Below are 17,121 nucleotides of genomic sequence, written 5' to 3'. Positions count from 1 at the left end.
AAAATTGCAGTCTTGGGAAGACATACCCAGTGGGTAAAATTTTCTTTAGGGAAAAGAAACAGGTGGCAGATTTAGAGGACCAGAATGCTTTGAATCAGGATAATTCTTGATTATATGCAATTTAGTCCTTTTGTTGTCTCCTAAGTTTTTAACATTTACTAAGATCAACTGTCTCTCTACAAGATAAGGCCCTCTGCAGAGACCACAGACGGTCTACCTTAATGGTTAAGTATATAGGCTCTGGGCTCAAATTGCCTCGATTCAAATCTTCGTTTTACCACTTAACAGCTGTGTGACCTTAGATAAATCTTTCTCTTTGTACCTCTGTTAAAATGGAAATAACATCACCCCCATCTCAGGAGGTTTTGTGAGGTTTAAATGTGTAGATTAATCATATTGGTCACAACCTAATAATGGGTTTTTCATCCTTTAGTGTGATGTGTGCCTCTTTTTTTTTTAATGTAAAGAAGACAACAGAAATTACCAGAGTACACTGCATGTAGTATGAATAAGTACTGTTTTGCAATAATTTTGTTTCTTTTATCTATATGTGTGCATATATGTTTCAATTACGTAAAATATACTTCTCATGGTGGTTTGCTTTTAAAACTGTGAGAACCACTGAATTAATGCACAAAATAAAGGTTCAAACAGTGCCTGGCACACAGTAAGCACTTAGTGCTATGACTGTCATTGTTGCTGTTATGTACCTACCTGTTAAAGTTGTTTGTAGGATTATCTAAGGTAATATGAAAGCACTTTGGAAAGTCTAATATACAATATTAGTGTAAGTTAAAGGAAGCAACAAGCCCTTCTCTCCACCTCTTAATACCCATACAAGCATAGCCCTGTTTCAGCACATATTTGTTGCTTGGTCCACAAGTTATTTGTTACATTGAACTGAAAAGTCCACAGACCATGACTTATCTACCACTCTGTCATGCTCTGTCAATATCTGCAGAGAAATAGAGGTTTGGTGCCAGAGTAAATTTATTTATTTTTACCTGGGTGGAGGTTGGGATGGGGAAGGCAGAAGTCATGCCCATGGGTAGCTGAAGGAAGCAAGTGAGTCAGAGAAATTGCTTGCTCCCACAGAGCCAGGTAGACTCAAATGCGCCACAAACCAGGCTGGACTGACAGATACTTGAGCCTTTATGCAGGGCTTAATCACTTCCTTCTCTCTATTCTCACCCAGACAACTCATTAAAAAAAATAGCCTCTGAGCTCCTCACAGGCATAGCTCACACCAGGAGAAACTGGGAATGCCCAAATAGATACAAATAGGGGGTGACTATGCAACAAAAAATTACCTGAGGGGTTCCTTGAAATAACAAGCCCACCTAAACGTCCAAATAGCATTTAAATTCAAAGCCCTGACTTAGAGAAAAATTTGGAAATGTGCTCACCAATAACTGTATCAGGTCTGGATTCCATCCTCGACACTGTGTGACCTTGAATTAGTCACTGCATCTCTCTGGGCCTAAGTGATTTCATCTGCTAAAAAAAAAAAAGAGAGAGATTAACACGTACCTCACAGGGTCATTGTATAAATTAAAGACAGTATGCAGTAAAATGGCTAGCACAGGATCTGGCACTGGTAAATGCACAATAAATGTCTGTCCCTTCTAGCCTACAAGTCAACAACTATGGCAAACTGAGGTTCACTGGCCAGCTCTTAGGTATCCCAGTCGCTTCATGGAAATTGCCTTTTTTTAAAAAGAAACTTTATAATACTATTTCTTTATCTCTCTAGCACAATAGCCTATGCTAGAAGTCTAGGAAAGCAATAATTTCCCATCTCATTCTTTACAAGTAGTGATTCCTAAATGTTTTGGTACTGAGGGCCCAAATTATGCATTGGTACTGCCCCCCCCCCTTATCCATTATTAAACGAAATGAGCGAGAGACTCGGTATGATGCCTACATTTTACAGTTATTTGCGTCCCCGTTTCAAATTAATGAGAAATGTATTAAAATTCGCCCGGTGAGGCTGGGACCAGCCTGCGGGGTTTCATCACAATCTGGTCAGAGCACTCGCTGCGCGGGGAAGGCCCCGGCTCACGGGCGTGACGGGGGGATGGGGGGCGGCCGCGTTCTAGAGCTTTCAGCCCGACCCCTATTTCTCGTTGGCGACGAATATAGGCCACGTGTCGCCATTTTGTGTTCAGGAAACATGGCGGCCACCCCCACGGGGAAGAAAGGGAGGGGGGAGGGAAAGACCGCCACGTTAGCCGCTTTCCCTGGGGGATCCTGAAGCACCCCGCGCACTCGGCCTTCTCTGTCTGGCTCAGCCGAGGAAAAGGAGAAGGGGCAGAAATCACAACTGGCGCACCAAGGGCCCCAGCGACCTTTCTTTACCGGCAGGAACGCGCGGCTCCACACACGGCAAGAAAGGCCCTCCAAGATGGCGGGCCCTGTTGGGGGCCGCCCCCGGAGAGCGTGGGCGCCGTGGCTGCACTGCACCGAGCGGGGAAAGGGCCGAAAGGCAGCAGCGGGAGCCTAAGCCGCGCGGGGAAAACCGCAGGAACTCCCCAGAGCAGGAGTAAATGCGGTCCCCCAAGATGCACGCCATTGTCTTAAATGTCTGACGAGGCGGCAGCGACTAAAACGACACCAGCGCAGGAGGTGGGGGTTCTGCGGGTAAACGAAAGAGAGTTGCAAAATGCAGACAAAGCATTATGTAAATGGACGCCATTCTCTTTATGGCCATGTTTCTAGCCCTCCCCAGAAACCATGAGCAGAGCCGTGAATTTGACGGCAGCGCGTGGTGGGTTTTGGTCTTTCTCCCCACCGACCGCCGCCACGGGGCCGAGGCGGGGGTGGGGGCTGGCGCTAGGCGCCCCGACGCCGAAGATGAAGGGGCCCCACGTGCCCGCCCGGGCGGGGGCCCGCCCCGCTGGCCTCGCCTCGCCGCCCCTCCCCCCCGGAAGACCGCGGCTGCCCCTCCCGTCTGCCCCACACCCTCACGCATGCGCTCTGGCCGCCTCAAGCGCATGTTTTAAACCCGCGGCGTCCTAGCAGCCGCCTGCAGTTATCGCCGGGGCTGCCCGTGTCGCTCCGCGCTTAAACCGCTTTTGTAGGGCGGAAAAATAATGTGTCGCCTCCGCGCACAACACTACCGTTTCCAAACATCTGCCGGCGCCTCTGGGGTTAATAAAATACATGTTCGTTTTAAAACTTTGCCGGACTCACAGCTTCTGCCTACCGGGGCTTTCTTTTCAATGCTAGGCTGTTAAAAGTGTATTTTAAAAACTACTCTATGGGGGTTGGCGCAATCTTGTGACCTAAAAAGGACGGGTCCTCATTTTTTTTTCAAGGGGTCCTGCGCAGCAAGCACTTCCGGGGTCAGAGGGTACGCGGGGTTGAAAGCGGGCTTCCCGCCCCGCCCAGACCGCCGAGGCTGCCGCCGGAGTCGCCACCGCCGCGCCCTCGCCCACCCGCCCGCCCGCCGCTCCCGGCCCCGCTCGCCCCCTCCGCCGCCGCCGCCCGCCCCTGCGACGACGCCGCGGCCTCCCGCCCGCGCCCGCTCGCTCCCGCGGCCCTCGCTCGCCTCGCGCCGGCAGTTTTGGGCCTACACCGCCCCTCCCCCAGCCAGCCACCAAAGACTTGACCACGTAACGAGCCCAACTCCCCCGAACGCCGCCCGCCGCTCGCCATGGATGCCGGTGTGACTGAAAGTGGACTAAATGTGACTCTCACCATTCGGCTGCTTATGCACGGAAAGGAAGTAGGAAGCATTATTGGGAAGAAAGGGGAGTCGGTTAAGAGGATCCGCGAGGAGAGTGGTGCGCGGATCAACATCTCGGAGGGGAATTGCCCGGAGAGAATCATCACTCTGACCGGCCCCACCAATGCCATCTTTAAGGCCTTCGCTATGATCATCGACAAGCTGGAAGAAGATATCAACAGCTCCATGACCAACAGCACGGCTGCTAGCAGGCCCCCGGTCACCCTGAGGCTGGTGGTGCCGGCCACCCAGTGCGGCTCCCTGATTGGGAAAGGCGGTTGTAAGATCAAAGAGATCCGCGAGAGTACGGGGGCCCAGGTCCAGGTGGCGGGGGATATGCTGCCCAACTCCACCGAGCGGGCCATCACCATTGCTGGCGTGCCGCAGTCTGTCACCGAGTGTGTCAAGCAGATCTGCCTGGTCATGCTGGAGACGCTCTCCCAGTCTCCGCAAGGGAGAGTCATGACCATTCCGTACCAGCCCATGCCGGCCAGCTCTCCAGTGATCTGCGCGGGCGGCCAAGATCGGTGCAGCGACGCTGCTGGCTACCCTCACGCCACCCATGACCTGGAGGGACCACCTCTAGATGCCTACTCGATTCAAGGACAACACACCATTTCTCCGCTCGATCTGGCCAAGCTGAACCAGGTGGCAAGACAGCAGTCTCACTTTGCCATGATGCACGGCGGGACCGGATTCGCCGGAATTGACTCCAGCTCTCCAGAGGTGAAAGGCTATTGGGCAAGTTTGGATGCATCTACTCAAACTACCCATGAACTCACCATTCCAAATAACTTAATTGGCTGCATAATCGGGCGCCAAGGCGCCAACATTAATGAGATCCGCCAGATGTCCGGGGCCCAGATCAAAATTGCTAACCCAGTGGAAGGCTCTTCTGGTAGGCAGGTTACTATCACTGGTTCTGCTGCCAGTATTAGTCTGGCCCAATATCTAATCAATGCCAGGCTTTCCTCTGAGAAGGGCATGGGGTGCAGCTAGAACAGTGTAGGTTCCCTCATAACCCCTTTCTGCTGTTTTCCCATGATCCAACTGTGTAATTTCTGGTCAGTGATTCCAGGTTTTAAATAATTTGTAAGTGTTCAGTTTCTACACAACTTTATCATCCGCTAAGAATTTAAAAATCACATTCTCTGTTCAGCTGTTAATGCTGGGATCCATATTTAGTTTTATAAGCTTTTCCCTGTTTTTAGTTTTGTTTTGGGTTTTTGGGTCATGAATTTTATTTCTGTTTGTCGATAAGAAATGTAAGAGTGGAATGTTAATAAATTTCAGTTTAGTTCTGTAATGTCAAGAATTTAAAAATTAAAAAATGGATTGGTTAAAAAATGCTTCATATTTGAAAAAGCTGGGAACTACTATCTTAAACTCTTTGTTGGTGCATTTCTTTTCTTCCCTTCTAGTGTTAGGCTTTTGTAGGGAGAAGGGTGGGCCCGTCCCTGGTATTTTCTCCAGCCCTTTTCACCTTACTGGTAAGATTCCATTCCCTTTCCATCCCAACAAAGGAGAACGGCAGGCTGTGCCTGCTTTGGGACGTTTGCAGAGACAGTGGGGGTCTCTTGGAGAGTGACATCCCTCCAGCCAGGTTCCAGAGAGAGGCCTCTGCCCATTTCTCTGGTAGAAAACATAAGGGGTTTCTCAGCTGGGAAGAGTATGCCCACTCGGTAGGACCTCTGATGAATGGCAGTGTGTCCTCTAGTCCCACCAGCCCCGCCCTCAATCTCACGTGCAAAACTCTTAGCCAGGAACAAAAAAACGTTCTGAGGTGGGAGGAGCCTGGGGGACCCAGAGAAGAGGTGGGGGAGGGAAGGGCTGGGCTGGGGGGGAAGGGAGGGGCTGAGGTGGGGGAAGGGAAAGGGGCTGGGTGGGTCTAAGGGCTTGGGAGAGGGTAGCTGCTACAGGGTGGTGGTGGGGATAGTGGGCTTGGTTGGGCAGCAAGACTGAATGGGGGATGGTAGCAGCGGGGCGCATGTGTCGCGCATGCACCTGTGGCAAGCGGCCTGTCAAGAGGATGTTATTACACCTGCCAAGTGGCTACCCAGAAACAAAGGAGGCCAGCTTGTAATTCTCCTGGTGTGTGCAATGTTTAGAGAAATCATTGTACCAGGAAATAATTCTGCCTAAAAGGGGCAGTCCACACAGGCAGGAATGTAGGCTGATCCATTGACAACCGCCTAAGAATGACCTCAGTGTTAAAAAATGCAGATTCCTGGGTCCCACCCCAAATCTAATCAGAAGACTGCATTTTCAGCAAAACTCCAAAAAGTCCTTAGATGTGAGTGCCACTGATTCTCTTCACCAGTGGAGTAGGAAGATGTTGCTGTAAAGGCCTAGCAGCCTCATGTCAGCCAGTGGGTCTAGGCTGAAACTGATGAGAGAAGAAAATTTTTCCACCATTAGGCAGAAACACTAGAAACAGCAGGTTAGGACAATAGACGATTAGGTGCCAGAGTGTGTTGTTCAAACCAGGCACTGTGGGAGATCACCAACAGCAGAAATTCCTGTGGGAGGGGAGTATTAGCCACCATAAATATTTGTTGAGGTTTCTTCACAGGGCATCTGCTCCTGTTTTTGGAGGTACAGACCTAGTTCCGAGGGTCCCTGGAGGTAAGATTGGCGTCTACCATGTACTTTATACCCACTGCGGAGTCAGGCAGTTAGCCCCTGAAAGGAGCCCAAGTCCTGGAGTTAAACCTGAATTTAAATTTGAATTCTGCCACTGTGGCCTTGGGCAAATTGCTTAAGTTCTGTATAAAATGGAGGTGTTGAAGTACACATCTGGGCTTGTGAAAGAAAAAGCGTGTGTAAAACAGAACAGTGCTTATAACACAGTAAACTTCAGTATACTTTAGATTGCAAAAAGCCAAAGGCCCGTTTCTGCCCCCAATGTCTTTGGGCAGAGAAATATTGAAAGAAAGCAATGTGTACTACATGATAAGCTGAGAGAAGACAGTTGTCTTGAGGGGCCAGGATAGGTAAGGGAGGCACTAGTGAAGACCCAACAATGGGTTTGATGTCTTCTGGAAATAATGAGCACAAATCAAGTTTGTGTAGAGTAGAGCAGGAGGGGATAATTAGGTTGGACGCTCAAACACCACGTTGAATGGTTTGTGAGATATCCTTGAAACTTGCTGGGGGAAGTGGTTCCAATACCCTGTAAAAAGTAGGCCTCAAATTTTCCTCAAACCCCATCCCCACCCCTTAAAAGGCAAAGCCGGCAATACTATGTAAAATAATGATTTAGGCAGCAAGGATGGATAGGATAGGATGGGAAGAATGGCAACTTGGAGAGAATAAAGGCAGGAACAGCAGTTAGAAAACTACCTCAGGTAAGTAGGTTCTAGTATTGGTTGGGAAGCGGTATCAATAGAAATGCATATAGAAAGGGACCAATGCAAGAGAGATTGAAACTGCATGAGGAGGCCAGAGAAAGAGCTGTAAGGAAGGGGAGCAGTGAATTCAGACATGGTGACTGGAGTATTTGCAGGCAGAAATATTCAAGTAGCTTGAAATAGGAGACAAACTCTGAAGGGAAATCAGAGCTACAGGGAGACAGGTAACAAGAGGAGAGAGCTAGAGATTGAGCTTTGGGGTATAAGCTGGGGGTAAAGGGACCTAGTCAAATTGTCCACCACTGTACCTCTAGTGCCTGTCACCATACCTGGCATACGGCAGGGGCTCAATAAGTATTTGTGGAGTAAATGTGGAGGAAGCAGCCAATGAAGAAGGAATAGTCAAAGCAGCAGAAGAAAAACCAGGATAGCACCCTTGAGAGTAGTCAAGGAGGAAAGTTTCAAGGCCAATGGAATGACAGTAATGCAGCAATTGTGAGGTTTAACAGGTTTGATTGAACATCTATGTGCAAACATAGATTTGAACTAAAACTTGAAGCTTTGGTACAGTTGGGAGATGTGTAATAGCCCATCGTAGTTAGAGCATGTTACTTGGTAAAGGGAGGGAAGGGGAGGTGGAGGAAGCCGCAGAATCATTTGAGGCTAAATTATAAACAGCTTTGAATGCCGAAATAAGGGTTTGAGCTTTATCTTGAAAACCAGTCGTCTCCAAACATTTTCTTAAAGTGTACCCCTTCTGTAAAAAGTCTTTAGCCTATACCCTTATTACATGCTCATTTATTTATAAATTACGTATATGTCTATAGTCATGCTTTTTTATAAACTATATACAAGCATAATTCTAAATATTATGTATATTAGAAAATACAAAAAACTTAAATGTTAACAGTTAAGATAAAAACAAACAAATCTAATTTCTAATAGGGTTTTTTTACTCCCTTTCCCCCCATTCATTTTAGAGATTAAAGGGGATACTGGAGAAGGCAATTTCAATGTCATGAGTATCCTTAGGGAGCAGAATTTCAGAAATATGGGGAGAAGCCGGACTGCAGCAGGAGGGGAGGGCCTGGGGGCTGTGGAATGGAGACAGGAGTATAGATGGCTCAAATACGTGGTACAAAGGAGAGAAAGAAATAGCACAGTGACTTGAGGGGGGAGAACCGGGGGAAAGGTTTTCTGTTGTTTTGTTGTTTTCGAAAGGAATCTCACTAAAGGCAGAGTAATAAGGAAGCAATAGAAAGCTAAAAATAAAAGCTACAGGTTTAAGAAGACTGTAAATAGAAGAGGGCATTGGAGCAGTGACTATCATCAGGTGCCAGGCCAGTCTGACTACTAGAGTTAAATTCACTTTGTCCCCTCTCTTATGGGGACGTGCACTTCAAGACTCCTCCCCTTTCTCTTTGGGGCAGCTTGAGCAGGTCTCATCCTCTAATGGATGGAGGACTGGAAATGCATGAGCCCCCCCTGCAGTTGCTTGTCACAGCCCTATCATTCCTGCCACCAGCTGTTAGGCCACCGCCACTGCCACAGTCTGGAGGAGACTTAAACAGGTTGACAAACACCTGTGGTGTCATAGCCCCTGGAGTTGTCCCCCATATTTAGAAGGCTGGTCTCCCCCCAACCCCCAGTCCCCTCCCTTGCCCCACTCAACAGACACACACACATCACCACCACATGCCCCACCCCAGCCAGCAGTTTGGGCAATGGGTCACCATTCTTGGGTTCACCCGTAGAGCAGTTACTTATTCTCTGTCACCTGTTTGCCAAAAGCTTGAGGTCTGTGAGCTGAATCCACCTCACACAGGTGGATTCAGACATACACACACACACACACACACACACCCCGCCCCCGGCTACCCCAAGTAGTGAACCACATACGGTCCAGCATTGCTGGGCCTGTCATCTCCTGCGAAAAGGCAGCACCCAGCCAAACATATAAATAGGCAGTCACCACCGGAGAAGCTGTCCACTGCCAAGTCCTCTGGCCACCTTGCTTGGCCTGGCCACCTGAGGATTCCAATCTGACCACATCACTCCCCTGCTTAAAGGCCATCAAGTCTCACCTCTACCCGTGGTCTACAAAAGAAAATCCAAACTTCTCAGCAGAGTTTCCAGACCCTTCAGGATCTGTTCCCACCAGCCTCACCAGTGCAAAGACTGCTAGTCTCTTGCAGTTCCCCAAAGTCATTCTGTTTGGGCATCCTTGCATTTGGGAAATCATTGTTTCTTCGTAACTCTGACCCTGGCTGTCCTCTTCTTCGTTACCTGCCTGGGGTTCTGGGGTTCCTGCTCTGGAGCATCAAAATTCTGCAAGGAAGATTATACTCTGCTGGGTTCTAGGTTCAGAGACCTGAGTTCTAGTCTTGGCTCTAAGTGATCTGGGACAAATTGCTCCCCCTTCCCGGGTCGCAGTTCTCCCTCTGAGCTAACTGGGTAAGATAATATCCATGGCTGCTTGGGAAATACTGCCTTCGTGGGCACCCACCCCTGCTTCTGCCTCCTGCCACAGGGCTGACTTTTGACACACAGGCCTTCTGTAAACACTCTAAGAGAGAAAAACGGAAGTTAACAAAAAACTGGCAGCAGCAAGCCCCAGCTTGGCATTTTGGGTAACTATTCAACCAGGGCTTGATTGAGGAGGAAGCAGAAAGGAGCTACCAGAGAGATTTGCTCTGAATATCCCTGAAAGTGCCGTCCACTTTAGACTTTCTGGGGAAGAGGAGAGGGCAGTAGAGGGAAAGGTAAAGGGGGCATGCCAGAGAAGGTTTACATGCGGGCAGGCGGAGATAGGCCGCCAAGCAGACCCAGGCCCCCTCCCCCTCCTTCCCCTGCTCTCAGGCCCTAACAGTGAGGGCTCTGTGAGATGGCTCTGGCCCCCCTGAGTGCCCCATGGACCCATGTGCACTAAAGTAGGGAGAGGGTAACTATAGCTGCCCCCTTCTCCTCCCAGCAGCCAATTAAGACTCCAGACATCTGCCACGAGGCTGAGTCCACCGTGGTGGGGAGTTGAGGCAACTAACTCTGCTTCAGTGATAGCATACACATTCCCCAATTAGTCACTCAGGCGGTGGAAGACCCCAGATTGCTTACTCCCTGAGCCATTCGACCATAGCAAGGAGACAGATGCACTTTCTTAAACCTGCCTCCATGTAGATGAAAACCCGTGCCTTCATTTGTTAGTTTACCTCTATTTCAGAAAACATTTTCAGGGCTTGCTCAGTGAGCCCTTAAGAGAACCTTCTCCCACTGGCTCCTGACAGGACGTCAGTGAGGTCAGATGTGGTCATTCCCCAGCCTGCAACCTGAGCCACTCAAGCAACATCTCCAGGACTGGCTAACATTTATCAAAAGCTTGCTATGTGCAAAGCACTGTTCCAAGCACTTTAAATGAATTAACTCCTTGAATCCACAGGGCCCTATGAGGTACAGTTATTCTGATGCCATTTTACAGGTGAGAAAACTGAGGCACACTGCAGTGAGGTGACTTGTCCGAGCTTACAGAGCCAGTGGGAGGCAGAGACAGTATTTGAGCACAAGCAATGTAGCTTCCAAGCTGCTTTCTAACCACCATTCTGGACTGTCCCACTAGGCCAGAAAAACTGCCCTGGGAGAGCCTAAATGGACAGATAGTCTGCACATTGTTTCATTTTGTCTTTAATAACTTTTATTGCCCAATTTTTCAGTTAAGACAGCAATACATATTTTTGTAGAACATACATAAATATATAATACATATGAAAATCCATTTTGTTACGTATTGCTAACTAGAGGTTAACATCCTCTAGCCTTTTGTTTTACATACTGCTCTTTTAAAGCAGCATATATAGGGCTTCCCTGGTGGCTCAGTGGTTAAGAATCTGCCTGCCAATGCAGGGGGCAGGGGTTCAAGCCCTGATCCAGGAAGATCCCACATGCCGCGGAGCAACTAAGCCCGTGTGCCACAACTGCTGAGCCTGCGCTCTAGAGCCCGCGAGCCACAGCTACTGAGCCCACGTGCCACAACTACTGAAGCCCGTGGGCCTAGAGCCTGTGCTCTGCAACAAGAGAAGCCACCCCAATGAGAAGCCCGTGCACCGCAACAAAGAGTTGCCCCCGCTCACCTCAATTAGAGAAAGCCCGCGCACAGCAATGAAGACCCAACGCAGCCAAAAAATAAATAAATTTATTAAAAAAATAAAAATTAAAAAAAAAAGTAGCATATATATACTACCCTTTAAAAAATGGATATACTCTACACACTAACTTGTATGCTATTTTCCTTTTTATTAAATTGCGATATCATTCGTATACCATAAAATTCACCATTTTAAAGTGTACAGCTTAGTGGGTTTTAGTATATTCACAAGGCTGTGCATTCATCACCACTATCTTATGCCAGACGTTTCACCACCTCAAAAAGAAACCCATACCTGTTACCAGTCACTCCTCATTCCTCACACACCCCGTCTACCCCATTCCTTGGCAACCAGTAATCTACTTTCTGAGTCTATGGATTTGCTTATTCTGGACATTTCATATAAATAGAATTATATAATATGTGACCTTTTGTGTCTAGCTTCTTTCACTTAGCATAATGATTTCAAGGTTCATCCATGTTGTCACACATATCAATACTTTGTTCCTTTTTATGACTGAATATATTCCACTGTATGGCTATAGCACAAGTTGTTTATCCATTCATCAGCTGATAGACATTTGAGTTGTTTCCACTTTTTGGCTATTATGAATAATGCTGTCATGAACATTCCTGTATAAGTTTTTGTGTGGACATAGGTTTTCATTCCTCTTGACTATATACCTAGGAGTAGAACTGCTGGGTTATGTGGTAAATCTGTTTAACTTTTTGAGGAACTGCCAAATAGTTTTACATGGGGGCTGCACCATTTTACATTCCCACCAGCAGTGTATGAGGGTTCCAGTTGTTTTTCTACCTTCTTGCTAATGTTTGTTAGTTTCTTTTTTTTTTTTTTTTGGAGTCATCCTAGTGGACATGAAGTGATACCTCATTGTGATTTTGGTTTGCATTTCCCTAATGATTTGCATTTCCTTCACTGAGAATTTTTTCTTGTGCTTATCAGTCATTTGAATATCTTCTTTGGAGAAATGTTTATTCAAATACTTTGCGCATTTAAAAATTTAGGTTATCTTCTTGTTGAGTTGTAAGAGTTCTTTGGGTTGGGTCTTTGTTGCTGTGCGCGGGCTTTTCTCTAGTTGCGGAGAGCGGGGGCTACTCTTCATTGTGGTGCGCGGGCTTCTCATTGTGGTGGCTAAGCTTGCTGTGGAGCACGGGCTCTAGGCGCTCGGGCTTCAGTAGTTGCAGTGCACGGGCTTAGTTGTTCCACGGCATGTGGGATCTTCCCGGACCAGGGATCAAACCCGTGTACCCTGCATTGGCAGGCGGATTCTTAACCACTGCACCACCAGGGAAGTCCCGTAAGAGTTCTTTATATATTCTGTATACTAGAATCTTATCTCATAGATGACCACAAATATTTTCTCCCATTCTGTGGGTTGTCTCTTAACTTTCTTGATAGTGTCCTTTGAAGCATAAAAGTTTTTAATTTTTTTTTTTTTTTAGGCCGCACCTCACACGGCTTGTGGGATCTTAGTTCCAGGGCTCGAACCCAGGCCCTAGCAGTGAAAGCTCCGAGTCCTAACCACTGGACCTCCAGGGAATTCCCAAAAAGTTTCTAATTTTGATGAAGTCTAGTTTATTTTTTTCTTTGTTGTGCTCTTGGGTGTCATATCTAAGAAACCATTGCTTAATCTAAGGTCATAAAGAATTATACTTATGTTTTCTTCTAAGAATTTTTTGTTCTACCTCTTATACTATAAAACTCTTAAAACATAAGTATAAATCTTCATAGCCTTAGATTTAAGCCTTTGATCCATTTTTTGAACTAATTCTTATTTATGGTCTGAGTAGGGATCCAAATTCATTCTTTTGCATGTGGATATTCAGTTGTCCCGGCACCACTGGTTGAAAAACTTTTTCATTATATCCTATTTTTTAACTTAATAAACTGTGACTATTTTCCACTGTGATAAATCAATAAATATTATTTTGTAGTAGTATTTTTTTATTAGCCATATGTGCTCCATTACACTCATGTAATTTATTTAACTAATCTCCTATTTACAGACATTTAAATTGTTTTTACATTTTACTGTCTTAAATAATAAAGTGGTGAATATTCTTAGAAAAATATCTTGAGATACATCTCTGATTATTTTCTTAGGACAAATTATTCAAAAGAGTAAAGGCTGGATTAAAGGGCAGCTTTATTTTCAAGGCTTTAGATGCATACCACCACCTTACTTTAGAGCAGCAGTTCTCAAACTTTTTGGTCTGGGGATCCCTTTACACTCAAAAGTTATTGCACTTCCCAACAGGCTTTTGTTTGTGTGGGTTATTCTATTCGTATTAACGGTCTTAGAAATTAAAACATTAAACAAATTTAAACATTTATATATTCATTTCAAAATAACTATCATGAACCCATTAAGTGCTAACATAAATGATACTTTTTTTATTAAAAATAGTATTTTCCACAACAAAAAATATTTAGTGAGAAAAGTGGCTGTTTGACATTTGTGCAAACCCTTTTAGCATCTGGTTTAATAGAATACGCTGGAGTCTCATTATCTGTTTCTGCATCAGGCTGGCTGAGATATCACACATCATCTAGCCTCTGGAAAACTGCACTTCACACTAATGAGAGAATGAGAATGAAAAGGGCAAATAACATCTCAGTATTATCATAAAAATAGTTTTGACCTCTTAGATCCCTAAAGAGTCTCAAGGAGCCCTAGGTGTCCCTGACCACTCTTTGAGAAATGCTGCTCTGTGGAAAGATTTTACCAAAGTATATTCTTATGACTGTACCCTTTTCCCTGCACCTCCAACAACAGTGGGCATCATCATGTTTTTTTTAATTTTTATTTATTCTTTTTTAAATTTTTATTTTTTGTGTTAGTTTCAGGTGTACAGGAGATTGATGCAGTTATGCATATACATGTATCTATTCTTTTTCAAATCCTTTTCCCATTTAGGTTATTACAGAATATTGAGTAGAGTTCCTTATGCTATACAGTAGGTCCTTGTTAGTTATCTATTTTACATCATTTTTTAAAATATCTTTATTGGAGGATAATTGCTTTACACATTTTTTTTTAACATTTGCTAATTTGTTAAGCAAAAAGCCTGCTCTCTTTATGATTTGACTTTGCATTCTGTAATTTCTCATAATGCTGAAACTTTTTTCATGATTTTTGTAATTTATATTTTTCTTTTATAGATTGCCTTTTCATATCCTTTTCACGTTTTCTTCCTGAGATGAACATCTTCTATCTCAATGATTGTAAGAGCATTCTATATATTTAGGATTTTAGCCCCTTGTCATGAAAGTTGGATGTGTTTTTGATGTGCATGAGTTTTTTGTTTTGTTTATATAAGCAAACCTACCAGTATTTTTCATGGTTTTGTCCTCTCCTTTTGCCCTACCTAAAGTCAAATAAATTGTCCTCTAATTTAATTTCCCACCAGCAGTGTGAATGTGCCTGTTTGGCCTAGGAAGGCATCCGGAAGTACCAGATTAGCACTTTTATAGTATTAATAACATCTTCTTATTTTTATTCTATTGATTATGTGGGTATTACACAATGAAAGTGAAATCACATTTGAGCCAGAATGAAGATGACCTTTGATGTCATCATGCCAGGACATCTCCCAACCAAGTGTCCTTGGGGAGAAAATTCCTGCTTACCCAGAACAAGGTGACAGAAGTAAGGTTTGTTGTTTGCGTGTCTGATGAGGTGGGTCTCACCTGCTCCGAAGTCTGGAGACTTGTGAGTCTCCTGCTCCCCCCAGGGGAGGAGGTGGCCCATCCGGGTGGGCTCCTGGCCTCCTGCCAACGCTGTGGTGCCCAGCAGGGGGCTGTCTCAACGTACCTGAGATGGGGCCAATTTATACCCAAAAATTTAGCAAGGGATTCGGGTCTCCAGAAGTTAAAGCTTTATCAGGGGACAATAGCCAAAGCACTCATGACCCATTTCTTAGGAAGAGCCATTTGAAAATAAGAAAAGGAAACTAGAACTTAACAGTCTGACAGGATATTCTAGCTAACCACAAATTTACAGAATTATAGCTTAGCTACAGAGATCTCCTTTCGCAACTTTTTGCAAATCTCTCCAGCACATGCTACCTTCTAGAGCTTGACTGCTCTCTGAAAAAGGTAATCAGAAAGCATTACAAAGTGGATTTTCGCATCCAAGATGACTAAGCCCTGTGAGCAGGGATTTTCCCAGGGTTGTTTCCCATGTTCTTAAGCACACTAGAGATTTTTCTTGGCCAATCTGGCAGGTGAAAACAAATGTCATGGCATTGTGTTAATTTTCATTCCTTAGATTACTGGTGAGTTAAAAAAAAAAAAAAATTATATGTTTCTCAGCTGTTTGCATTTCTCCTTTGGTGAATTACCTAGTAACACTTTTTTCACCTTTGTCTGTTGGGGGTGTTCATATTTTTCTTATTGACTGAGGAGCTCATTATATAGTAAAATATTAACACTTCATCATATATACTGCATTTTCCCCCTCAATTGGTCAGTTTCCTTTCAGCTTCTGCTCTGCAGAAGTTTCTAATGACTAAGAAGCTAAATCTATCAATCTTTAACTTTATGGTTTCTGTCTTTAGCGTCACGCTTGGGAAGTCCTTTCCTCACCACAATTATAAAAAAAAAAAAAATCCTCTTTTTTCTTCTAGTATTTTATGTTTTCATTTTTTAACGTTGAAATCTAATCCATCTGAAATTTATTTTGGTATATATGGTAGGAAAAGCTAATCATTTTTTTTCCCCAAAATTGCTGGCTAGTTGTCCCAATGATATTTCTTGAATAATCCAGGAATGACAAATATGTGGCCTGAGTGTAGTCTTCTGTTCCTGGGCCCCTGGAAGACATTTCTAATCAAACGCAGAACTCCTGGCTAAGCCTAGACTAGGCCTCACAGCCCTCCTAGAACTTCAGGCAGCCACCTCCTACTCCTACCTGTGACATTTGGTATCAAGATGAAACTCTATCATTCTCTAGACTAATCCTTCCTCTTCCCCATTGATGTGAGAGGCCTTTATTAGAAAATACATTCTTTTTTATTCTAGACTTTCCTTTCTGCCTTATCGATATGCCTGTCTTTTCCTGTGCCCTCTCCACCCTCTTTGGTTATTACTTCTATGCACTAAACCGTAATAACTGGTAGCACAAGGCTTACACCCTTTGCAACACATTCTTGAATATTTTCTCTCATTTAAACTTGTAAGTTTATTGAATCAAAGTACCTCCAAAATAAATTAATTAAAACTTAAAATTCATGTTAGATTTTCCAATCTAGGTACATAGTATTTCTTTCCATTTTTAAAGACTCCCTTTATGTTTCTGAATAGTTTTATTCTAAGTCCTACACATTACTGATTAAGTTTATTCCTAGATATTTTATATTTGTGGTGAGACCTTTTTTCTAATACAATATGTGACTTCCTATTACCAGAATGAAAGCTTCATGGGAGCAGAGACTACATATCTTTTGTTCATAACTGTAGCCCTACAGCTTAAGAAACAGTGGCTTCACATTGTAGGCTCTATACGTTTCTAAGTAAGTGAACATAAAGCAATGCTATTGTCTTAGTGTGTCATTAATTTGTAACAGGCAACTTTGCTGAATTATTGATTAGCTTTGTTTTCCAAGTGATTCTCTGGAATTTTCCACATTTGCAAATATTGATAATTGTTTTCTTTCCAACATGTATTGTTCTTATTGACTTTTCTTCTAAGACTTATTGAACTGAATAGATCTTTCTATTCAGGTTTCTGTTGTTCTTTCAGAACAATCCAAAATAATAGTGATGGCAGTGGGCACCTTTTTTGTGTTCCTAACTTTTATGGTAATACTTCTAGTGTTTCACTGTTAAGTATGATGACTAGAGTAAAAGCAAGTTTGATGGAAAGAATATAACGGGTCCCATTCTG

At 44.5% G+C, this 17,121-nt stretch overlaps 1 protein-coding gene across 1 annotated transcript; it reads left to right on the top strand.

Moving 5' to 3' along the window:
• The first annotated feature begins 3,379 nt into the window (after positions 1–3,379).
• PCBP1 (poly(rC) binding protein 1) lies at positions 3,380–5,074 on the top strand. The gene has a single exon (XM_082426069.1). It carries the CDS (start codon positions 3,656–3,658, stop codon positions 4,724–4,726), a length of 1,071 nt encoding a protein of 356 aa, XP_082282195.1. The 5' UTR covers positions 3,380–3,655; the 3' UTR covers positions 4,727–5,074.
• Positions 5,075–17,121: the final 12,047 nt, after the last annotated feature.

The sequence above is a fragment of the Balaenoptera physalus genome (assembly GCF_965194825.1).
Source record: "Balaenoptera physalus genome assembly, chromosome: 15".
In the NCBI taxonomy this organism is placed as follows: Eukaryota; Metazoa; Chordata; class Mammalia; order Artiodactyla; family Balaenopteridae; genus Balaenoptera; species Balaenoptera physalus.
The sequence above is the reverse complement of the archived record's forward strand: the minus strand, read 5'-3'. Positions and strand labels throughout refer to the sequence as shown.

What these genes read in the sequence shown, in the direction of transcription:
- PCBP1 (XM_082426069.1), top strand. Translation starts at nt 3,656, where the DNA reads ATGGATGCCGGTGTGACTGAAAGTGGACTAAATGTGACTCTCACCATT.